At 39.4% G+C, this 21,447-nt stretch overlaps 1 protein-coding gene across 1 annotated transcript in view; it reads right to left on the bottom strand.

The window, feature by feature from the left end:
• The window catches only part of mtbp (MDM2 binding protein), a 40,098-nt gene that overhangs the window by 14,700 nt on the left and 3,951 nt on the right, over window positions 1-21,447 (bottom strand). Inside the window, exons 7-12 of the mRNA XM_012922955.3 lie at window positions 18,363-18,477; window positions 14,304-14,408; window positions 7,762-7,856; window positions 7,364-7,430; window positions 7,045-7,162; window positions 1,753-1,932 (exon numbers count right to left, since the gene is read on the bottom strand). Coding sequence (XP_012778409.1) covers window positions 1,753-1,932; window positions 7,045-7,162; window positions 7,364-7,430; window positions 7,762-7,856; window positions 14,304-14,408; window positions 18,363-18,477 — 680 coding nt within the window. The remainder of the gene's footprint in view (window positions 1-1,752; window positions 1,933-7,044; window positions 7,163-7,363; window positions 7,431-7,761; window positions 7,857-14,303; window positions 14,409-18,362; window positions 18,478-21,447) is intronic.

The raw sequence follows: 21,447 nt of genomic DNA, 5'->3' as shown, positions 1-21,447 counted from the left end.
TGTTAAAGACTATAAGCTTCCAGTACAGCCTAACGTGATGAACAATAACCACCTCACAGCTTCTGTGGGAGAAGCCTTCTGTGGGCTTCTACTCCAGTCAAGCTGAGGAGCCGCTTTAAGCGAAAAGCCACTTGAAGGGCTTTCTTTAAATATGGCAGATAACAAATTGCTGTTAGAACTTCCAAAAGTACAAATATTGAGAAACTACTAAAGTGCTCTTTAAATGTGATTACAGTTGAACAAAACTTCCCCAAAGGGGCAGGAGAGACCTGAAGGGGACATGAAATTAAGAGACTTTTTATTTCAGTTTGACCACTTGTTTAGTTGAAGCTGTGACACAGAACTCACAGGGTCAAGTAAGTTTGCTTAAAACCCTTTTTATAATCACACTTACTATACCCAAAATACCATTCCCAATGTTGTCCATCATGATTAAACATCCAATACATCCACCTGCCCAAGAACAGCCATGTTTGAAACCTTTTTTAAGAGACAATGATTGGGTTCACTGCAAACAGGAACTAATAATAACAAGAAGCACTCAGACCACAGAGCTGTGCCAAGGCAGCTCGTTCTCTGGGCAGTATTTACTTTTAAAGGAATTTTTGTTTTGTTCAATATTCACTTGCTTTGCTTTAAGAAGTTTGTAGTGCAGATGTAAAAGGTAAAAGTGGGATCAGAGGTCAAATGTGACATGATATTTGGATACAAACTATATTGCAATATTTAGAATCCCCATATGCCATTCCCTGTATGCCTATATGTTACAAACAACGTACAGTAAAAACAATGGCAATATGAAATAGTTCTAAATAGATTTAGCCAAGTGGCGGAAGGCTTTCACCTGGGTGGTGTCAGAATCTCATCTCTGCTTTTCGTAGATGATGTGGTTCTGTTGGATTCATCAAGTGATGGCCTCCAGCACGCACTGGAACGGTTCGCAGACGAGTGTGAAGCGGTGGGAATGGGAATCAGCTCCACCAAATCTGAGGCCATGGTCCTTAGCCAGAAAAGGGTGGAGTGCCCACTATGAGTCAGGGACGGGTTCCTGCCCCAAGTGGAGGAGTTCAAGTATCTCGGCGTCCTGTTCACGAGTGACAGGTGAAGGGAGCAGGAGATCGACAGACGGTTTGGTGCTGCGGCTGCAGTGAGGCGGACGCTGCACCGGTCAGTCGTATTGAAGAGAGAGCTGAGTATAAAAGCGAAGCTCTCAATTTACCAGTTGATCTACATCCCTACCCTCACCTATGGTCACGAGCTGTGGGTGGTGACCGAAAGAACGAGATCATGGAAACAAGCGGCAGAAATGGGCTTCCTCCAAAGGGTGGCTGGCTTCTCCTGTATAGATAGGTTGAGAAGTTCAGCCATCCGGGAGAGTAGAGGTGCTGCTCCTCCACATCGAAAGGTTGAGGTGGTTTGGGCATCTGACAAGGACGCCTCCTGGGCACCTCCTGGGGGAGGTGTTCCAGGTATGTGCCACTGGGGAGAGGGAGATGTGGGTTTCCCTGCTTAGGCTGCTGACCCCGCAACCCGGGATCTTGCTCTATTCCGACATGAGTGTAATTAGACATCACACAAGCTTTGTACTAGATGGCAGGCAGGTAAAAGGCCATGTGATATCCAATCAGACTGAGTCGAAAACATATTATTACATGCACATCTGTTTCCTAATGCCTATGAAAGTGCAGTGCAGAAGTGGATCTGTGAAAATGGCTACAGACGCCCGCCTACAAGTTTTTCCACATAAAATACCTGATGATGACAGAGGCTTCTCTCTCAGTAATGCGGACACAGTTGCCATGGCAGCCGCTCCATTAATTTGACTGTCTGAGTGCAGCATCCTGACCCTGCAGGCTTCACGCTCAGCGTTGTCCGAGCCCTGGACCAACAGGAAGTAGGCAGCACTCTCACCTTTGACCTCAACATCGGGCACTAAAAGAAAAGAAAGACAGGAGCATTTGTTACTTATATCGACTGCTCTCAGAAGTTTATTTTTTTCTTTTTTAATCTTTCTATTATGCTTCACTAGGGATGGGTATCGAAAACCGGTTCTTGTTGAGAACCGGTTCCCACTGTTTCAATTCCTTGGAGTTGTTTGCCATTTTTGCAAACGATTCCCTTATCGATTCCAGTCGCCCCGAATGACGTCACCACGTTGCAGAGCGTCATTTACCTGGCAGGAAACACGGCGCGTAAGCAGCTCAAACGCTCAAAAGTTTGGTTATACTTTACGAGAACGGATGACAACAGGGCAACTTGCAATACTTGCAAAGTAGATATTTCATTTAAGGGAGGAAACACTACGATTATGCAAAAGCATTTGCTCACAAAACGCGTGATGACCTTAAATGAATGTCGTGTTTTTAATTCCGCTCCGGACTCGTGAATCTCAACCCAGCAGCAGCGGTAACGTTTGCACGTCCTCTTCCGTTAATGCGGCAGGTAAATAATCAGCTAACAGTGCATATTATGTTAGCGCGATCTGCCTTATTACAAAACCTGCCATTACTGTGCATTTAGGTGACCATGATGAGAGAGACAGACAGAGTCTGGCTCAGATGCTGGCAGTTCTCGCTGCAGTCTACCGGTAGCGTCTCCTTTCAGGCCAGGATAGACGAATGTCACCGAACAGTGACTAAGTTTGTGGTAAAAGGCTTGAACCCATTTGCCACAGCAGATGCCCCCAATTTTAGGTAAGTGAATGTGTTTAATTGTAGGCAGGGACATTACTGGATATTCTTGTGTAATTGCTACTGAATAATTTATGTTATAATTTGTTATTGCTACAGAAGAATATTTATTTTATTATTTTACATTTACAATTTTTTTTTCTGGGGACCCTGTGACACCCCATTGAAGAGCCATAGGCTGTGGATCTCTTAAGATCTCACTGTTGGGTTTGTAAGGCCATGTTACTCCTAAATTTCTATCTTGTTCAAAGAGAAGATATAAAACGAAGTTCTAAGCTAATTGAACTTAGTGTTCTCCTTTTTTAAAAAGAATCGATAAGAGAATCGATAAAGAATCGAATCGTTAACTAACCAACTTGAGGCTTAAGGGAATAATGGTAATAAGAGGGACTGATCCATATGGGCACAGAGAATAGCCACTTTTTGTGGTACTGAAGTTCCCGGGCTTTCATTCAAAATCTGTTTATCGTGAGCACCCACCCATTAAACATAAAAATTATAAATAGCTTCAAGCTATTTCAAGCTATTGATGCCTGTGGGCACTATCAGCCACTGAGACAACAGACAAATTTTAGTGTTTTAATGAATGAATATTTCATACATTAAGGCTGCCTGTTTATTTAAGAGAGGTGAACAATACATTATAATTGTACATAATAATATCACAGATGATAGACTAAATAAATAGATTTTACTTAGATGCTTGTTCATTCTTAATAAAGTGTTATATGTTGAATTGAACTGTATGTCATCTGTTCAAAGGCTCTCCCAGTCAGTGCTGTTCTCCATGCCTGTCTTACTGTACATGATGTTATTAGCACAAACACTTTAAAAGTTACTGTGACTCAAACATAGAAAAATAGATTTTTTATTTCCCTCACCTAATTTTTAAAAGTATTTTATAGCATATAACACCTTTGAAAATATGCTTTGGTTCCCATTTAACTCCAGAAAATCATAAATCAAAATATGGATATTACCTGTCCACAGATTCATGGTGACATAACTGCTCTTTTAACTGTCTGGTGTCTTTGCTTTGTTTGGTGTTTGTAGACATGGTTTACATGAGTTTTTAGCTGAGATTCAGAGGTTTCTGTGGACACTACTCATGTCAGCACTTATATTTCTGACCTCGTGTTATAATCGATTAAACGTGGTCTCCTCCCTTTTGCCCCCATTTTTGATGTTGTGGGTGCAAATGATCAGGCGTGACATTCTCATAATAAATCAGATAAAATACTGCAAAGAATTAATCCTGCGTTTGTGTGATTGAAAAGTGTGTGCAGTGACACTGTTTTAAAGATTTGGCCTAAATAATTCTGGAGTGAATGAGCCTAAACATGATGACCGGACTAGTGACACCATATCACCTGTGACACTCACACACGCACGTATGATCTGAATGTTTGAAAGTGTTTTGGAAAAACTCTGTAAAGATTAGATGAACAATACTCAAAGGATAAATTCAACTGTTTTATTTTGTTAGATAAGTTGAAAAACAGTTAAACAAGCAAGTAAATAAAGAAACAAGGTAAAACGAAGTAAGAGCAAAAAGTTAACAAGTAAATAACGAAACAAGGTTAAATGAGGTAAGTTCAAAAAAGTTAACAAGTAAATAACGAAACAAGGTTAAATGAGGTAAGTTCAAAAAGTTAACAAGTAAATAACGAAACAAGGTTAAATGAGGTAAGTTCAAAAAGTTAACAAGTAAATAACGAAACAAGGTTAAATGAGGTAAGAGCAAAAAGTTAACAAGTAAATAAAGAAACAAGGTAGAGGAGAGAAAACCCCAACAATCCCCTCTGAGCAAGCACTAGGCGACAGTGGGGAGGAAAAACTGCCTTTAAACGGGCAGAAACCTCCGGCAGAACCAGGCTCAGGAGGGGGCAGTCAACTGCCGGGACTGGTTGGGGGGTGAACAGAGGTGGAGCAAGACGAGGCTACATCAGTTGAAGAAGCAGTATTGTCCCTCTACCGGAAAAAGCTGAAGAATCTTTTCTTCTTTTTCATGGACTTTTCCACGAGCGCCTTTTTGTCCAGGATGAGGGTTCTCAACTCATCGATGGTTTCTGTGTTTTGCCTCTCAAGTTTCTTGCATGTTTGTTCCACCTGTTCTAATGTTGCTTGTGTTTCTTCAAGCTTTTCTTTGAGGTCTTTGGATGTTGCCTCCTGTGTCAGCTTTGCCTTCTGCAGGTCTGCATTTCTCACTTGATCTTCTTTGTGCAGGCCTTCTAGCTGCTCATTTCTTTTCTGGATATCGCGGAGCGTACACTGCAGGTCCTCATGCGTTTTGTCTTGTTTTTGCTTTTGGGCCTGCATTTCTGTGTTTTCCCGCTTCAAGTTGTTGAATTCCAACAATATCCCCTTAATGAGCTCTGAGTTGTTTTTCGCCATGTGATCAATCTTTTTCTGCATGTGTGAGCATCGTTTTTCTAGTGTTTCCTTTTCTCCCTCCAGCTCACTTGTTTTGACCTTCAGTTCATCACAGAATCCTTGCAACTTTTGATTTTTACTCTCAAAGTCCTTGATAATGCACTTTTCTTCTGTCAGTCTTTCTTTCTGTTGCTCTCTCTCTTGAAGGAGGTCTTTATTTTGGACCAATGTTTGTTCCAACTCTGCCTTCACCATTCTGTACTTTTCCTGCATGCCTTGGAGTTCGCACTGCAGGTCTTTTTGCTTTGTGTCCTGTTGTTCCTTCTGTTGGAGGACTTCTTTATTTTTTTCTTCAGCTTCATCAAGCTTTCTTTGGAGCAGGTGATTCATTTGGTCCATGTATTGCAGATCCCACTCCATTTTATCAATCGTCGCTTTCCTGCCTTGAAGCTGCTCGGACATATCTTTAACTTCAGCGCTCTTTTTCTTGTTTTCTTTGATGAGGGATACAATCTGCTCTCTGGCTTGAGCAAACTTGATCCCCCAGCCCTCATTAATAATGTTGATGTCGGGCTGGCGCTGTAGTGTTTCTTCCAGGTGTTTGTTTTGTGCTTCCATCTGTAAGCACTTCTTCTCCAGGTGAAGTTTTTCTTCTTCAATTTGTCGAATTTTGTTCTGGAGATGGTTGTTTTCATTCCTACTCTCCTGTAATGCCCTTTGGATGGATAAGAGGCCATTTGGAGAAATTGGCCGGCCACGCGTGGAAGGAGAGGCGGCGAAATCTTTTTGTCTCGGTTGCCGTAATCTTGGATACATGTTGGCGTTTGTATCCGATGACTCTGAGAGGTTTCCAAAATTTTCTGTAGTGAACGTTTGAAGGCTGCAAACACAAAGGCTGCGAAGAAACGAACTGAAAATTGCCGTTTCTCACCCCTATTTATAGAAAAACTTCAAAGGATCCTTGTGACATCCTTGTGACATCCTTGTGACATCATCACTCCTAAGACAATCAGATTGTCACATGACATTTTGGAATGTGGAATGGGGATATGTTTTTTTTTAAACAGTTTTCAAATGTAACTTAATATTTAAGTGTTTCTTACTTGACCCGCTTAGTCGATTAAAAAGTTCATTGCCACGAACACCCCTAATGTTATATAACAGACCACAGAAAAAAGACAGGTTTTTTTCTACGTGACAGAGCTATAATAAATGTTTTGTTTTTTTTAATTATCCTACTTTTTATAAAAGGGAACATTATTTAAAGAATATGTATTTAATTAAAAACTCTGTATTCATCTAAAGTGTATACCAAGAAGGGTGAGCTTCCTGCTTGAAAAGGAAATGACCAAAATAAATGTATTTCTCTGCAATTACAAACTCTGTGTAAACAGTCTTGGTGTCAAAATAAAGCTAACACTGGTGAGATGTCATCAGAGCTGTAAATATTACTGCAGATGTTACTATGTCAAAGTTACTGTGACTCAAACATAGAAAAAATGATTTTTTATTTCCCTCACCTAATTTTTAAAAGTATTTTATAGCATATAACACCTTTGAAAATATGCTTTGGTTCCCATTTAACTCCAGAAAATCATAAATCAAAATATGGATATTACCCGTCCACAGATTCATGGTGACATAACTGCTCTTTTAAACAGAATCGAAAATGGAATCGGAATCGTGAAAATCTTATCAATACCCATCCCTATGCTTCACTGCAGAACTGAAAAATAACTCACATTTTGTATGACTATTATTTCATCCTAATGTTTCTTCTTGGTGCATCATTGCCAAAAACTGTTGTTGTTTCAAGCATTATCTTGTATATCTATTCAGCACCACTTCAGAGCCTTCCCAATGGAGAACTTTATAACTTTATTACCTATACCAGTACAGTCCCACTAACCAATGTACTTCCCTGCAGGAGAGACAGCTCTTTTTTGTTGTTGCCAAAGCGACTGTGACACTCCAGTTTTACCTGGTAAAGACTTTGGTCTCCTAGATAGAGATTCTCTCCAGCGCTGGGAGCTGAGTTGGCTGGCTGCAGGCTGTGCAATGGGAGTGATTACACAGGACAGACTGAACAAAGCTCCGACCTAGAAACAGAAATACAGCAGATTGGCATACACACAGTCCCCAACCAACGTCATTTATGATCGATATATATGATTAATCATGAACATTCTGAATTTGTGATCTTGGAAGAGCTTTAATGTAATGAACAGGCTTCTTTGGTTAGGCGGATCTTTCTGTAGCAGACTTTTGTACATGTAAGAGCACAGCTAAGTTACTCGTACCTTTCCACACAGTGATCGCAGCTGGTTCAACAAAAGTTTAGCTTTCACAGACATCCCAGAAAGGCATCTGTTTGTCATTTGTGAAGGAACAGCACAATATTGAGGCACAAAAGTTATAAAACCACCTTTCAAAGACAGAAAAAGTCTTAAAACAATGAAATAATGGGGGAGGGAGGAAGCTATTTTGTTATCAACAATTTTAAAAATGTATATTAATAGCCATGACTGTTTTGGTTTCTGACAGCCAAGCTGTTTGTGTGTGACACATACTAAAATCTTACCTAATCCTGCAGCTGTTTCATTTGAGCAGGTGATGGAAGCAAAAGTTATGATATTCTATTTTTATTTTTAAGCATTCATACAAACACACAGATACAGACACTTTAAAATAAGGATACAGTTCAAACTGGGCGCTGGAGATCAGGAAGCTTGGCAGGTCTGACAGATTAACCAGCTGAACCAAATCTAAAACTGGCGCATAGTAATGAAAGACCTGCAAATGAATCAAGAAAAGAAACAGAAAAGACAACATGATTAAAATAGATCATATTTTTCACAGAGTACAGCCTTCAACTCCATTTAAATCAGCGATGTCAAACTCATTTTACACTGTGGGCCACATACAGCCCACTCTGATGTGAAGTGGGCGAGACCAGTGAAATTACACGATAAACATATAGAAAAGCGACTGGTAGATCATTGCGGACACAGAAATGTCTGTCATGTAATTATAAATTTAAAGTATAAAGTTTTCTTTAATTCACAAAAAATGTCCTTGTACTTTGGTGTAATATGACTGGAAATGGGGTGGAGGTCTTTATCAATGGGAAAAGCACCAAAATCTATGAAAATACAGTTAAAAGATCAAAATCTGTCAACTCCTTTAAATTTTCCAACGCTGTCCAGTCGTTGCCAGGCCAATTACGGCACCCGGGCCTTATGTTTGACACCTCTGGTTTAACCCATCACATATCCCTCATATAAAAAAAATAATCCTTAAACAAAATTCCCCAAGATTATCATAAACATTAAAAACAACACTAACACCTGACTACTGCCGTTGTTCTATCAATGCCATATTTTGCTAGAAGTGAGGAGGGGCCTCGATACACCTTTAGGTTTTGTCATGATTTAATGTGCAAAGACTGACATTGAACACAATTCTGACGCAACATCTCTTGTTTATAAACCCTGATTGAATTTCACTGGAATTGGCAGTCTCATAATTTATTGAATGTCAAACTTTTTTAAGTCTAATCTACATGAAGATTTAAATGATCTTGGGTCAAAATTAGAGCTTAAGAAAGCTGGAAACATTTATAAATCCCTTGTTCAGTTCAGTGAAGCCTCTGACTAACGCAGTGACCTGAAGAGAGATTATTAAGACCTCCAATATTCAACTGTCCTCATTATGTTCACTTGAAAGCACACTTTGTAAGAGTTTAAGACTGCACGCTTCAGCAGTCATAATATGACATTGAACATCATTCGTATAAATCTGATTTTGTCTGACTGAGCTCTATTGTTCATTAGACAGCTCTGCTCTGAGCTATAACAGGTTTTCTGTGAAGGCACAGACTCCTTCACTGCCTAACAATGACTAATCGTATATTTAGCAACAATTTAGACAAAACATAGAGATAAAATCGCTGTGACTGAACCCACAACTTTATCAGACATATGGGAAACTGATTCATGCAAATTCTCAGCTAGGTGCTGCTAAATGTAATGATGTAGCTTTTTCCGCTCTTCAGGGAAAACAAGCAGTGCTGTTGAGAAAGGAAGACGCTATCCAACCCACAACTTCTCAACAGCTTCGGAGAAAAACGCCTCATCGGAAGCTTGAGAATATTCAGTCCTTTAAACAAAGACTAGATATGGGCATACCTAGTAGAACCCCCGTGTGTTTGACTTTGTGGTTGGGTGACTGACTTCTAACATTAGATTTTTTTTCCATAAAATATCACTCACCCACTCACTGTATTCACATCAGTAACCACTTTTTTGTATATTCTAACACCCGTGCATAAAGACTGTCAACAAGCAGTTCAAAAGTGGTGGGAGGAGGAAGTATAAGGTTGTTTCCTGACATACGCTGACATGGCATAAACACCTCTTGGATATAAATAAATCTCTCACATGTTCCTGCTGGTTCAATAAGTTCAACAACAAACAAATATATATCAAATCAGTAAAATAAGATGAAGAGGTAACAAAAAGCAAAATGTCTACTGTAAAACTTTAGTACATTAGCCCTCAACAAGTGTTCCTGCTTGTTTGTTACTGGCAAAAACTCAAAGGAGGTCTCCACCACTTACCAACCAACTTCCACTGCAGGATAAGCTGTGTGGGAGCGAACAAAGTCTAAAGGTCTGAATGTTTGAATGCTTTAAAACCCCAAAGACAATGCAATGTGAAGCCCTTTCCCTGTCTTGACAAACAGGGTTGATGCTCTCTTTAAAACGTCACTTAAAGAGATTAAAAGTTGTTATTTTAATATGCTGTAGGGCAGACGGAAATGCCTGAGAAAATTCACTAATAGCATTTTTCCTGATATACAGTACAGCTCTCTGGATGATACACTTACAGAATAGAAATGGTTTTGGTGCATTTACTTCCATGTTGTTTGAAATGAGTGAAATAGATTTGCAATTACTTAGATTATTGGTGCTCTCTACCCAGATGCATCCAGAATATACAGCAGGCAAAAAGTCTACCTTTTAGTCTATGATAACGGTAATATTACATTTTGTTCAACAATATTTTTAAAGTTAATGATAATTGCAAAAATGTTCCACTAAGAGGACTCCCTTTCCATTCAACGACACTTTAAGCGTGTCTTTTTTGACTGTTAATTCAAATGTGTTTTTAATGTTATAGTTTCAGTTACATGAGGGCTGGTATCAAGAAAATGAAAAGTCAATTCTGTGGCCTCTCCCTTCACTGAGTGCTAGTAATTATAATGTCACTTACTCCTGACAGTGAGGAGGTCTAACTAATAGTTTCTGTCTGAACCTAGTTTAGTGTGTGTTTGTCTGAGTACAAGTCGCTGCACAGTCATTTATCCCAGCAGTGTGGAGATGTGATAGTTTTGCTGTCCTCAGAGCTGTTTTTTTTAATTGTGTGCCAAAACAATCACTGCCATCTGCTTCTCTGTATAAAGATCTGATGAAACCCACACATATTCACTCTCATTCTCCATAGACGCATAAATGAGCAGCATGCACAGACAAACTCTCAAACTCTGCTTAAACTGAACAATAAGCGAACACAACAACACACATAGTATCTGGTGCCAAACACAAACTCACATAGCAGACAGTGGTTACAGATATTATACATGTATAACACAGAACATGTATTGTAATATTATAATATTAAGACTCATTAAAACAAGACTATTTTTCTTTAATGAGTAGATCAGAAAACTTTGAAACTGTCTTTACTGCTAATCCAATGAATGTTAAAGGTACTCCGATTGTGTAAGTATAGACATTATCAGCTAATCGATGAGTTTTCATTATTGCATGTATTAATCTACATAAGAAAACTCACAACAAAGCTTTACAATGTAATATAATACCATCATGTTTAGTACAGAATACACTGTCTGTAAATGTGGTTCTTTAAACTATAGACAACAAGTAGCAGAACACACACTTGGCCAAAGCCACAACCTCAGATCCTAAATGTTAGTGAAAGTTCATCACATTACAGTTCTGCTCTTAGAGATAAATAAAACTCTAAAAGGCACAACTGGTGTTGGTGGCCGATGCACTGGCACAAATCCCCTGTAAATACAAGTTGTATAACACATCATTCCCAGGTCTCAGTAGATCTTAATAGGGTATGAGCCTTAGTGACTTTATTCACCATATCAATTTAAAGGCAAATGGCTGAGTAAGAACCAGGAATAAGAAATAATAAAACCATCATAGATATAAACCACTGAGAATACTGCCACTTTCTGTGATTGCCATTATTATAGTAAGAACTAGAGTTGGACATTCCTTTATGACCAAAGGGTTTTGGGACTAATATTCTCCTCAACTCGATAACATGTTAGCTTTTATCTTATATGCCATGAAAATGACACTGAAAGCTGAGTTCCTAGAGTAATTAACCAGATGAGCTATTAAATATTACATATACATCCAGAAAATCTTTAGACATGTTTTATGTTTTCATCCCACAAGGCCCGGCTGTTTGTAAGTGAAACATCAGAAATGCTTTTATTTCTTCAGTATTCTCTTGTGATGAAGTAGATGACAGTTCTTGGCATACGGGTTCCAGTTCAGATCAGTTTATGTGCAATACTGGACTCCAAAGTACTTTTCTGGTATAAGTAGGAAGCTTCAAACACACCTGTTCTTACCACGAAATCGGGTAGATTAATGTAACTATGATAAATTGTTGTTTTCTAAACTCGTCTGAGAGGTTTAGTAGATTCATCTGTGGTATCAATTTGTTAATCCAAGATAACTCTGTTTTCAAGTTATTGCATTCAAAAGATTTTCGGAAAACTTGTCGGCCAAGATTTTTTGTAGACATACAGTTAGGTCCATATATATTTGGACACTGACAAGTTTTTACCTCTTTATTGAAACCTATTCCATTTATGGACATGGACATAATGCGTAGACTCTCAGTGTTTATTTGAGGGTATCCACATTACAAATGGATGAAGGGATTAGTTCCTTAAGATGTGCCACCCTCTCTTTACAAGAGACCAAATGAAATTGGACAGTTGACTCAAAGGCTATTTCATGGGCAGATGTGGGCAATTCCTTCATTATGTCATTATCAATTAATCAGATAAAATGCCGGGCGTTGATTTGAGGTGTGGTGGAAGGCTTTGCTGTGAACAGACAACATGCAGTAGAAGGAGCAGGTGAAACAAGCCATCCGTAAACTGCACAAACAGAGTGAACAACACTTTCCAGGAGGTAGGCGTGCCCATATCCTAGTCTAGCATAAAGAGAAGACTGCATAAAAGTAAATATAGAGGTTTCATTGCAAGTTGCAAGCCACTCATAAGCCTCAAGAATAGAAACGCTAGATTGGACATTGCTAAAAGAAAAAACATCTAAAAATGCCGTCACAGTTCTGGAAAAAAATTCTTGGACAGACAAAACCAAGATCAACCTCTACCAGAAAATTATAAAATTACAACATTAGAAAAATGTTTTTGATATCCACATATTTATGGACCGAACTGTACCTATGGTATCAATTTGAACCTCCTATGCCGCTTCGTTCTCAAGTTATTGCATTTACAAGATTTTCAGAAAAATTGCTCTTTGACTACGACTTTGTCCTTGAGGTCGGGGTCACTGAGAATCAAACTCATCCGTGATATTTGGCTGATACACAGTATGGCACAGGCTGGCACGAATTTTATTAGCTTCACAAATATGGTCATAACCAAGACTACCTACCTAAATTAAAAAGGTATACTACACTGGATTCCACATTAAATAAACATGTATATATTTATTTGAAAAAAGTTACTCCTATCAACATCCCCTATAATCATCCCTTCTGCTGATATCCTACTCTCTGCCTGCATTTTCCTCTTTTCTTATTATTTTGCAGAGTTTCTGACAAGTCTGCAACCTTTGGCCGGTGAGTGTGCAGCCCCCCAGCTATTTAAAGCAGGATCACAGTGGGTCTTTCCAAGCAGACCAGCAATGTCTAAACCAAATGGCAATCCATTAGATAGTTCTGGAGATTTTTACCATCACAGTGTGCTGCGTGCTGCTAATGAGGCTAAAAAATGCCAAAAGATTCCCAGTTTTATTTTCTATCTATTATATACGACTGTATATGAAAAACAAGTCTAAGCTTTTTGTCATTTGTGATAACAGTGAGCTGGAAGCAGACGTTGTATATAGCCTGCAGTTTATACATGTGGCTTATTAATATTTACTGATAGCATATTAATAAAATTAAGAGTTCTGTAAACACTGCGTTAAATATATTGTCAGAGAACACAAACATGATATTTATGTGAATACCAGTTTAAAGTTTTGGCATGAACTCATATCTGTCATGTACAATCAACAGTTCTGACACACAGACATTAACTGAGGCTAGACTCAGAGTGGATGGAGACATCGAGATGAGCTGACAGCTCAGTAACAGCTTCTCAGTTCCGGAGAGTGAGTGCCGAGTGATATAACTCCATTAAAAATACTCTACAAATTATATATTAAAAAAATCAGACTGCAAAGCAGGAAAAAGATTTCCCATGGAAGAAGCCTTCACCACTGGCCTGCCTCAATGAGATAATAAATCTTTATTTCTGTGTCATTTTCTGGTGGCAAGGTCATACGTACATAAAAGGTTGGCAATAATTTGGCTTATAAAATACATTTGATTTATCTGACTGATGGATCATCTGTCACAGGTTGCACAGTGTGAATAAAGGTCAACCAGGACGTGACGCTTCTCATTTGGAAATAGACAGTGGGGGGTTCGTTCTACTGGACGGCTTGAAAGCAAGACTGGCTCTACAGTAATACAAACTGGGCTATTATCTGCTCTGCCAAAACTTTACCCTGAAGTTTGCACAAACACACACAGAGAGTAGTCTTTTCTCAAGCTGCATTACAATTCTCAATATAAGACGTTCTCACTGACAAAGTTTGGATCAAGTGCACACCCTACAGCACTCTGGTGGAAGACTGCTGCTGTGAGCAGCTGCTCGCAAGCTGGGCACTAAATCTTTGTTGGAGGACACAACAAGGACTAATTTGACTTTCTGGAAAACAAAGTCAGAGAAAATAGTTAACTGATTACTGAGCTGGCTGTCAAAAACTTGAGCACCAAAGGACAGCCTTGTTTTGATTAACTGTGAAATGCTTCCAAAGTTTGGTTTGAGGTCATCTCAAGTTCAATTCAACAAAAGGTCCAATGAAACTTAGGAGTCAGAGCTCACCTCAGACTGCAGTTTGTGGTCAGTGGTCATGTGTGGAGCTTCCAAAAGACCAGACTCTGATATCTGATGCAGAGAAAAACCATCAAAGCGGAGTTCTGACACACACTGAGGAGAAAAATAATACATGACACAGTCAGTGTATATGCAGTTAGAAACATCTGTACAACCTACAACAGAGAAATGCAAACTGTTTGACATCAGTGCATTTTAACAAATGCTACAGCTTCAGTGTTTGTCTGAATAATATCTCAAAAATAACTCGGCATAGCTGTGCCCTTTGGAGTTACGTGTACACAAACACATATAGAGACATCATAACTGTATCAAATGGGAGTAAAATGGTGTTGGCTGCTCTCAGAGAAGGGTTTATTCTTTTGGGAATTTTCCTTTGTTTGGCTTCTCCAAACCTTGAAGCTTTTACTGAGTGTCTCTAGAACTCACTCGTTCAGAGGGCAGCAACTCAGAAAAGGTCACTTTAGTGAAGGAGACGCTGCGAGCCTGCCTTAGAGCACCATACTTGGAGCACATTGGTTGATAATCTAACATACGGTGTCTATACACTTTACTGTTAGGGTCACAGACTGTACACAAAAGATAGTCAAAGCTTCCCAGTCTTAAAAGTGAGGACAATGCAGGAGTGCCCCAAACCTGCACTCTTTCTAAGTCCTCTGGTTTCAATTTAAAAAATTAAAAAATAAAAATTTGAAAGTCTGGGTGTATAAAAGGTTATGGGACTTCCAGTCCATTACACAGTCCTAGAGATTGTTCTGTGATCGCCTCAGCAAAGTTATTCATTTAATTGTTTATTCCATGACAGTTTGGCCAGTGGCTCCTGGAGGGTGCTGTATGATTCTGGATGAAATCAGTTGGTGCCCCAAAAAAAAATGTCCTTGAGATTGCAAATGTCCTTGGTTTCCCACAGGAAATAGAGAACAGTCACCTCTAAACTGAAAGCTGTGCCTTACCACTACCACCGACAAGTTTCGAAAGGCAGAGTTTCGAATGCAAATGATGAATGACCATGGCAATGGTAGCAATGAAAGCAAACACAAGGAGGTTTTCAGTGCAGAACCTAATACATCTTTACAACTGGTTTTCATCTAGCAACTGTCATCATCCTCCAGCAACCACTCGCACTCATAAACCAGTCAGGTCATTCATATTTTTTCCATAGCAATCGGTGGCTGTCAGGGGGTCGCCAATGGGTCCCTTGGCCCATGTGACTGAAGCCTTGGTAACGTCTTTCTTTTATAAAGTGAACAAGATAATGTTCCCTTTACGAAAGATGACCCCCAGTAGAGTTAACAAGGCTGATAAAGTAGCTTCTTCAGGGCAAGCCTGCGTTGTGCTCCTCAGATTCTCAGATCTGCCTCTTACTTGTCACATGCAGTTTGAAAATACCAAGATGGTGACAGCAAAATCGCTCAGCTCAACTTCACTGAACCATGGTCGATGGCCCAGTGTCCGTGTCCAGCTTTTACATACAGTCTATAGTAGAGGCTCTAGATGAGAGATGTCATTTTATAAAGGTTATATAAACCATTTTCAATTTTGTTTTTTCTGTTTTTAATATTTTCACTTAAAGATTAGAAGCAGAGTTTTCCCAACATTAAGGTCCAAACTGAAAAACATACAGTAATGAAAAAAAATAGAAACTAAAAAAAAATACAGTTTAGTTCTTAAAAATATTTCCTATCTCAGAAATATCAGACTTGTGCCTGTCACCAACACTGCACCTTCATTTTATAATATTAAAAAAACAAAAACAAAAAATCCCACACATACTAAAACACAAAGACACTACTTTGAGCCGTTTCAAGAAAGACAAGATCTATATTTTCAGCCGATCAGTGTTTAAAATCATAAAATAAGACCTGAAAGTCTCACCCAGATTTCTAAAAAAAAAAAAAACAAACAAAAAAAACACCATCAGTACGAGACATGCAAGGAAACCTCACAGTGAAACAGATTGCTGATTCTCCCCAGAGGGCCATGAAAGAACAGCACAAAATTGGCAAATTCGGTCCAGAGAAAAGAAAACTACTGCACCTGCCAGAGTTTTCACTTAAAGACAAAAAAAACCAAGTGTGCCTGAAGTAATCTCCAGAGTAGGAACAGAAAAAAAAAATGCTGTCACATCACCTCAGCCTGGTTACTTTGACGCCAAAACAGTTACTTTGTAGGAAAGCAGGAAATGCATGGAAACAAGCAAATATAAGGACACCTAAACACCACATCCACATGACTGTGAAACCCTCGTTTCAGAATTAGCATCAATGCGATGCTACAATAACCTTCACTCTTTAAAATGCTATTCATGAGATTATTGGCCCAAACTGGAGGAACCTGTTCTATTTCACAAAAGCACTGCAGAGTTGTTCAAATTGATGTTGAAGTTCTTCCCCATCGAATCTCAGTCTGCTTTCTTTCTAATGGCCAGCTAGTCGCTTCTTTATACACTTTATATCACTCAATTTATGGCCTCCATAAACACTTTGCTGATGTGTTTATGGTCTCAGCTGCTACTTTCAAGTCTTTCTGAAACAACATGATGTTCAGTTAAATGACAGGTGCAGTTAAAAAGTCAAAAGGATCATAAAGTAAGGTGTGCATTATGGTGGGCCTACCTCGTGAGTAGCAAGTGGCTACTGTATGAGCATGACAAGGAGAAGGGAAAACTGTCAAGAATATGACAGCCAAAAGAAATTTGACAAACTGCACCATAAAGCTATAATTTATGTTTATTGATTCATTATTTCCAGCAATCTTCTTTAACACTTGGCTTCAATAAGCTTCATGCCCCAGTAAAATAAAAATAAAAAAAAAATAAAAAACTTGATAGGAGGGGGGTTTAATGGGTCAAAGTGGGCCAAGCTGGGCTGAACTGATACCAGCTAGTTCAGCTCTGCCAGGTCAATGCCAGTAGGACGGTGCCTTTTCCCATGACCCTTTAATGACCTCCAGTAATTTTCCAGATTCATTCAGCATGATGTGAGGCAGAGATGTTTTGCATTTGTGCAGAGCAGGGATAGTGGATGTATTGGACAAAGGATGCTGGAGATGGAGCTGTCCAGCAGAAAGAAAAGACGAAGCCCTCAGTGGAGGTTCATGGATGTTGTGAAGGAGGACATGCAGAGGTTTGATGTGACAGAGGATGTGTTCGTAATAAAAAGCCCAGGACAAGCAAGCTGGAAAGTTCAAAAGGACACGGCTTTTTCTCTGGCCCACAACAGTATTTGTCCAGAAATTGCAAACACAGACACACAAAGTCTCACATACACAGTGGTTAAAACAAAAGATGTTCATTCCCTCAACAGCCTGTACCTACCAAACAGCTTTTTTCCCTTCATTGCTCCTTTGAAACCACCAATTACACCCACATTGCTAGGTTTGGAACAATTACATCCAAGCAAGTGTATACAGACACAAGACTTCACAGTCCTCTCTTTGGTAAGCAAAACAGCATCCACAGACACACTTTCCTAGAGGTCTCCGCTTTCCTGTAACTGACAAACAGCTGAGGTTTACAGCATCCACAGAATCTTTATTAAAATCCTCCGTCTCAATAGTAAGTTGGCCCTTTTGGCCCACCACAGTTATAAAGACCTGCTATGCAGCTGCTGCAGTAAAAATTACAAAGTTTTTTGTTTTTTTTCTTTGGGGAGTTTTTAACCAAAAACTTGTATTACTGGGGAGTTTATGGAATATGTGATGTAAATTAAAGTTAAAATTTTTGCTCATATCCATTTCCGTCTCAAACTTTGACCACCAAGCGAGAATTGTGACCAATTTCTTTGGAGCTGTGTTTTGTTAAATAGCTTCAGCAGTTTCACTTTTCCAAATTCTGACTGTGGTGAGGCAGTGTCCTGCAATTTCAAGAAGTTGATAATAACAGCAATTTGATATTTATTCAGTGATTGAATAGATCTCCGACTCTGTTTCTTCAGTTCTTTTGTTTAAAATATTCAGCTCATTCACACAACTGTCCTGTGCACATCTGAGTACATCACTAGTCTGAAAATGTGCACCATCTCCAGAAGTTACCCCAGCAACCCTTACCTTCTTCTCTCTGATAAGCAGGCTTCCCCTCCATATTTCTTTGGAGTCAATACAGCTGTCCAAGTCAGCCAGCTTGACCAAAGCGGCGCTGATGGAGGACGCCATTTTCTGCCATCTGAATGAAGAAAACAAGAATCGCTTGATGAGCCCGAGTAACTTTTATTCTCTGTTAGACAGCAATATTCAAGCCCATGTGTCAGGTTTTCTTATTGCCTACAACAGTTCTGCAAATGTTAATCGTACATTCACGTTATACCAATAAGCCTGTCACATTTAAGATGTCTAGTTCTTATCAGGTAGGTGGTGTTTTGATGCCTGATGTTGTGGGGTGAAAAAGGTCATTCTGGCATCTCCTGAGATTATCTGTCTTCATGTTGCCAAAGTTAATTTGTTGTTTTTATCATTAAGAGTGCTTCTGCAGAAATGTTCATCCATGTGTATCCATCCATTACTTCAAGTCAGCACCTTCTCTTATTTATCCATCTAACTCCCCCTAGTGGTGAGCTAGGAGGATTTCATTAATAATGGGTTTGTGTACATTCCCAGTCATCCAAGTCATGGTTGTCTAAAGAGCTTAAAAATGAAGGGAAAAAATGGACTTCTTTAAGTCACTGGAAACCCTCTCATCCATACTCATCGACTCCCATCACCCACTGAAACACAAACTTGGGTTGAACAGGACCCTACACCACACCCTACCAACGTTCCCTCTAAGGCACAGATGGAAAGAGAAGGAAGACACACGTAAATAAAGCTCTTAAAACATGTGGTTGTCCCAACTGGGCCTTCATCAAATTACCAAAGATACACAGGAAAGAAGATCAGACATCAACTAGGGAGAAAGGCGATGACTGATGGAACAACATTGTCATCCCTTATGTACCAAGTTTATTAGAGGAAACAGGAGAATGTTCTCCAACCCCAGCATCTCAGTGCACTTCAGTCCCAGCCACACTTAGACAAAACCTGGTTCATCCCAAGGAAAAAACTCAGACACTGAGTGTCTGAGTGCACGCTGTGCTGTGCAATGAGGAGCACTCAGACCTCTACATTAGAAAACCAAAACAGCCACTCCACAAACACATGGCACAACACAGGAGAGTCACCTCGACGGTACATCTGCAGCTAAAAGATGAATGTCACTCTTTGAATGATGCCAATGTTCACATACTGGACCGGGAAGACCAATGGTTTTGGAGGAGTGAAAGAGGCCATCAGCTGTCTGCCACCTACAATCCACTCACACCTCACTTTAGGTGACCTCAACAAGTCACATGATAAGATGGGCCATGTACTCACACTGATTTCACCTTTAACCCCAAGTAATGATAATGACCTACACCTTTTGTCACACCTTGGCTCGTGGAATGACACACATAATCAACAGTGGTCCCAACGACCTCCTTCTAAGGGGAAAGCCCATACTAGGGATTAAGGCTACGTCCACACTAATGTGTTTTTGTTTGAAAACGCATCGTTTTCTCTCCGTTTTGGCCTCCCGTCCACACTGAGACGGCGAATTTCTTCCCCGAAGGAAAACGCTCTCAAAAACAAATACATTTGAAGATGGTGCTTTCGCGTTGCAGTGTGGACAGCGAAAACGGAGACTTTCGAAAACGATGACACATTTTAGTCAGTCATGTGACAAATTAAACTAAGATAGTGGAGGGCATTATACAGCAGTTGTTTTGTTTGCTCTCAATTTTGACAGCCCTATTAAAGATTAATATCAGTTTGTACATGCTTTCTTCAAATTCTTTAATTCTCACTTGCTTTTGCAACTTTGTACTTTTGTGTTACTCGCAGCAACAACTCCACCTCATTGTTAGTCCATTTAAAAAACTCGGTGCTTTTCCTCAACATTTTGCCGACACGTTTCAACGAGCCGGAAAGTAAATAAACGGCAGACAGAAATTAGGCAGGCCGAATCATCTTGCGTTTCACGCATGCGCAGTACTGGAACGTAAGCGTTTTCGGCCGTTTCAATGTGGACCCACAACTCTGTGAAAACGACTGAAAACGCTAGTGTGGACACGGAGCGTTTTCAGACAAAAACGCCGTTTTCAAATCTATCCGGTCTAGTGTGGCTGTAGCCTAAATCCCTGGGACTCTCCACCTTTTGTTTTTAGAACTGAAGAAGCCTCTTGGATGAGAGGTGAAACTTTTCTTTTTTTCAAGCTCTTAAGTTCACAAATAGCACTATTTGAAAAGTTTCCTACAGTAAAAACAAGGCTCCTTTCAAAGTTACAAAATAAAATCTAAGAATTAAAGGACATTACAAAAAAGCCCATTTTTCATAGGTTGCATTGCTGTTAAAGAGTTTAAGTGAAGGCCTATTTGGCATTCTTCAGTAAGAGGGAATGTGCAGGGCTGGGTATCGTCACTGATTTCTAGAATCGATTCGATTCCGATTCACAAGGTCCCGAAAGGATTCGATTCAATTCGATTTGTATCTGGGAAATTTTGCCTCAGACAGTCAGAAATATTATAATTCAGATCAGTACATTTACATATTTTTGTATCTATAAAAAGGAAGCTGCCGTCTGGCAGGAGGTTCAGGCTGCTGAGGTCCCGAACAAATAGACTCAAGGACAGCTTTTACAACAGGGCAATAGCCCTGATCAATGCAAATAGCTGACCTGACTGGATACCTCCCTGGACTTTTTAGGGGGAGGTAACAATGTTTAAAACGATAACAATAATATTTATATTTATAACAAGGTGCAATAATAATTAATGTGCAATAATAACAGTGTGCAATACACATACACTTATTCTTCTTTTTTATACTAAGTTAATATACTGTGTTGTGTTGTTTGTTACGTTGTGATGTGTCATATCGTGTCGTGTTGTGTTATATGTAGTGCCGACGTAGGACAGTTTTTTCCAATTTCATTGTACTACTGTACTATGTATGACTGTGCAATGACAATAAAGAGTTATCTTATCTTATCTTATCTTATCTTATCTTATCTTACTCGCAAGACTTTATCAAAGGTGTGAGCATCACAGAAGATGCCTTTGTGTGTAGGAGCTGAAGATAAAACACAGAAAAACATGAAGGTGATTTTCCTGGCCTGGGATT

Source organism: Maylandia zebra, linkage group LG11 (genome assembly GCF_041146795.1).
Source record: "Maylandia zebra isolate NMK-2024a linkage group LG11, Mzebra_GT3a, whole genome shotgun sequence".
In the NCBI taxonomy this organism is placed as follows: Eukaryota; Metazoa; Chordata; class Actinopteri; order Cichliformes; family Cichlidae; genus Maylandia; species Maylandia zebra.
Note: the sequence above shows the minus strand (reverse complement) of the source record. Positions and strands in the feature narration are given on the sequence as shown.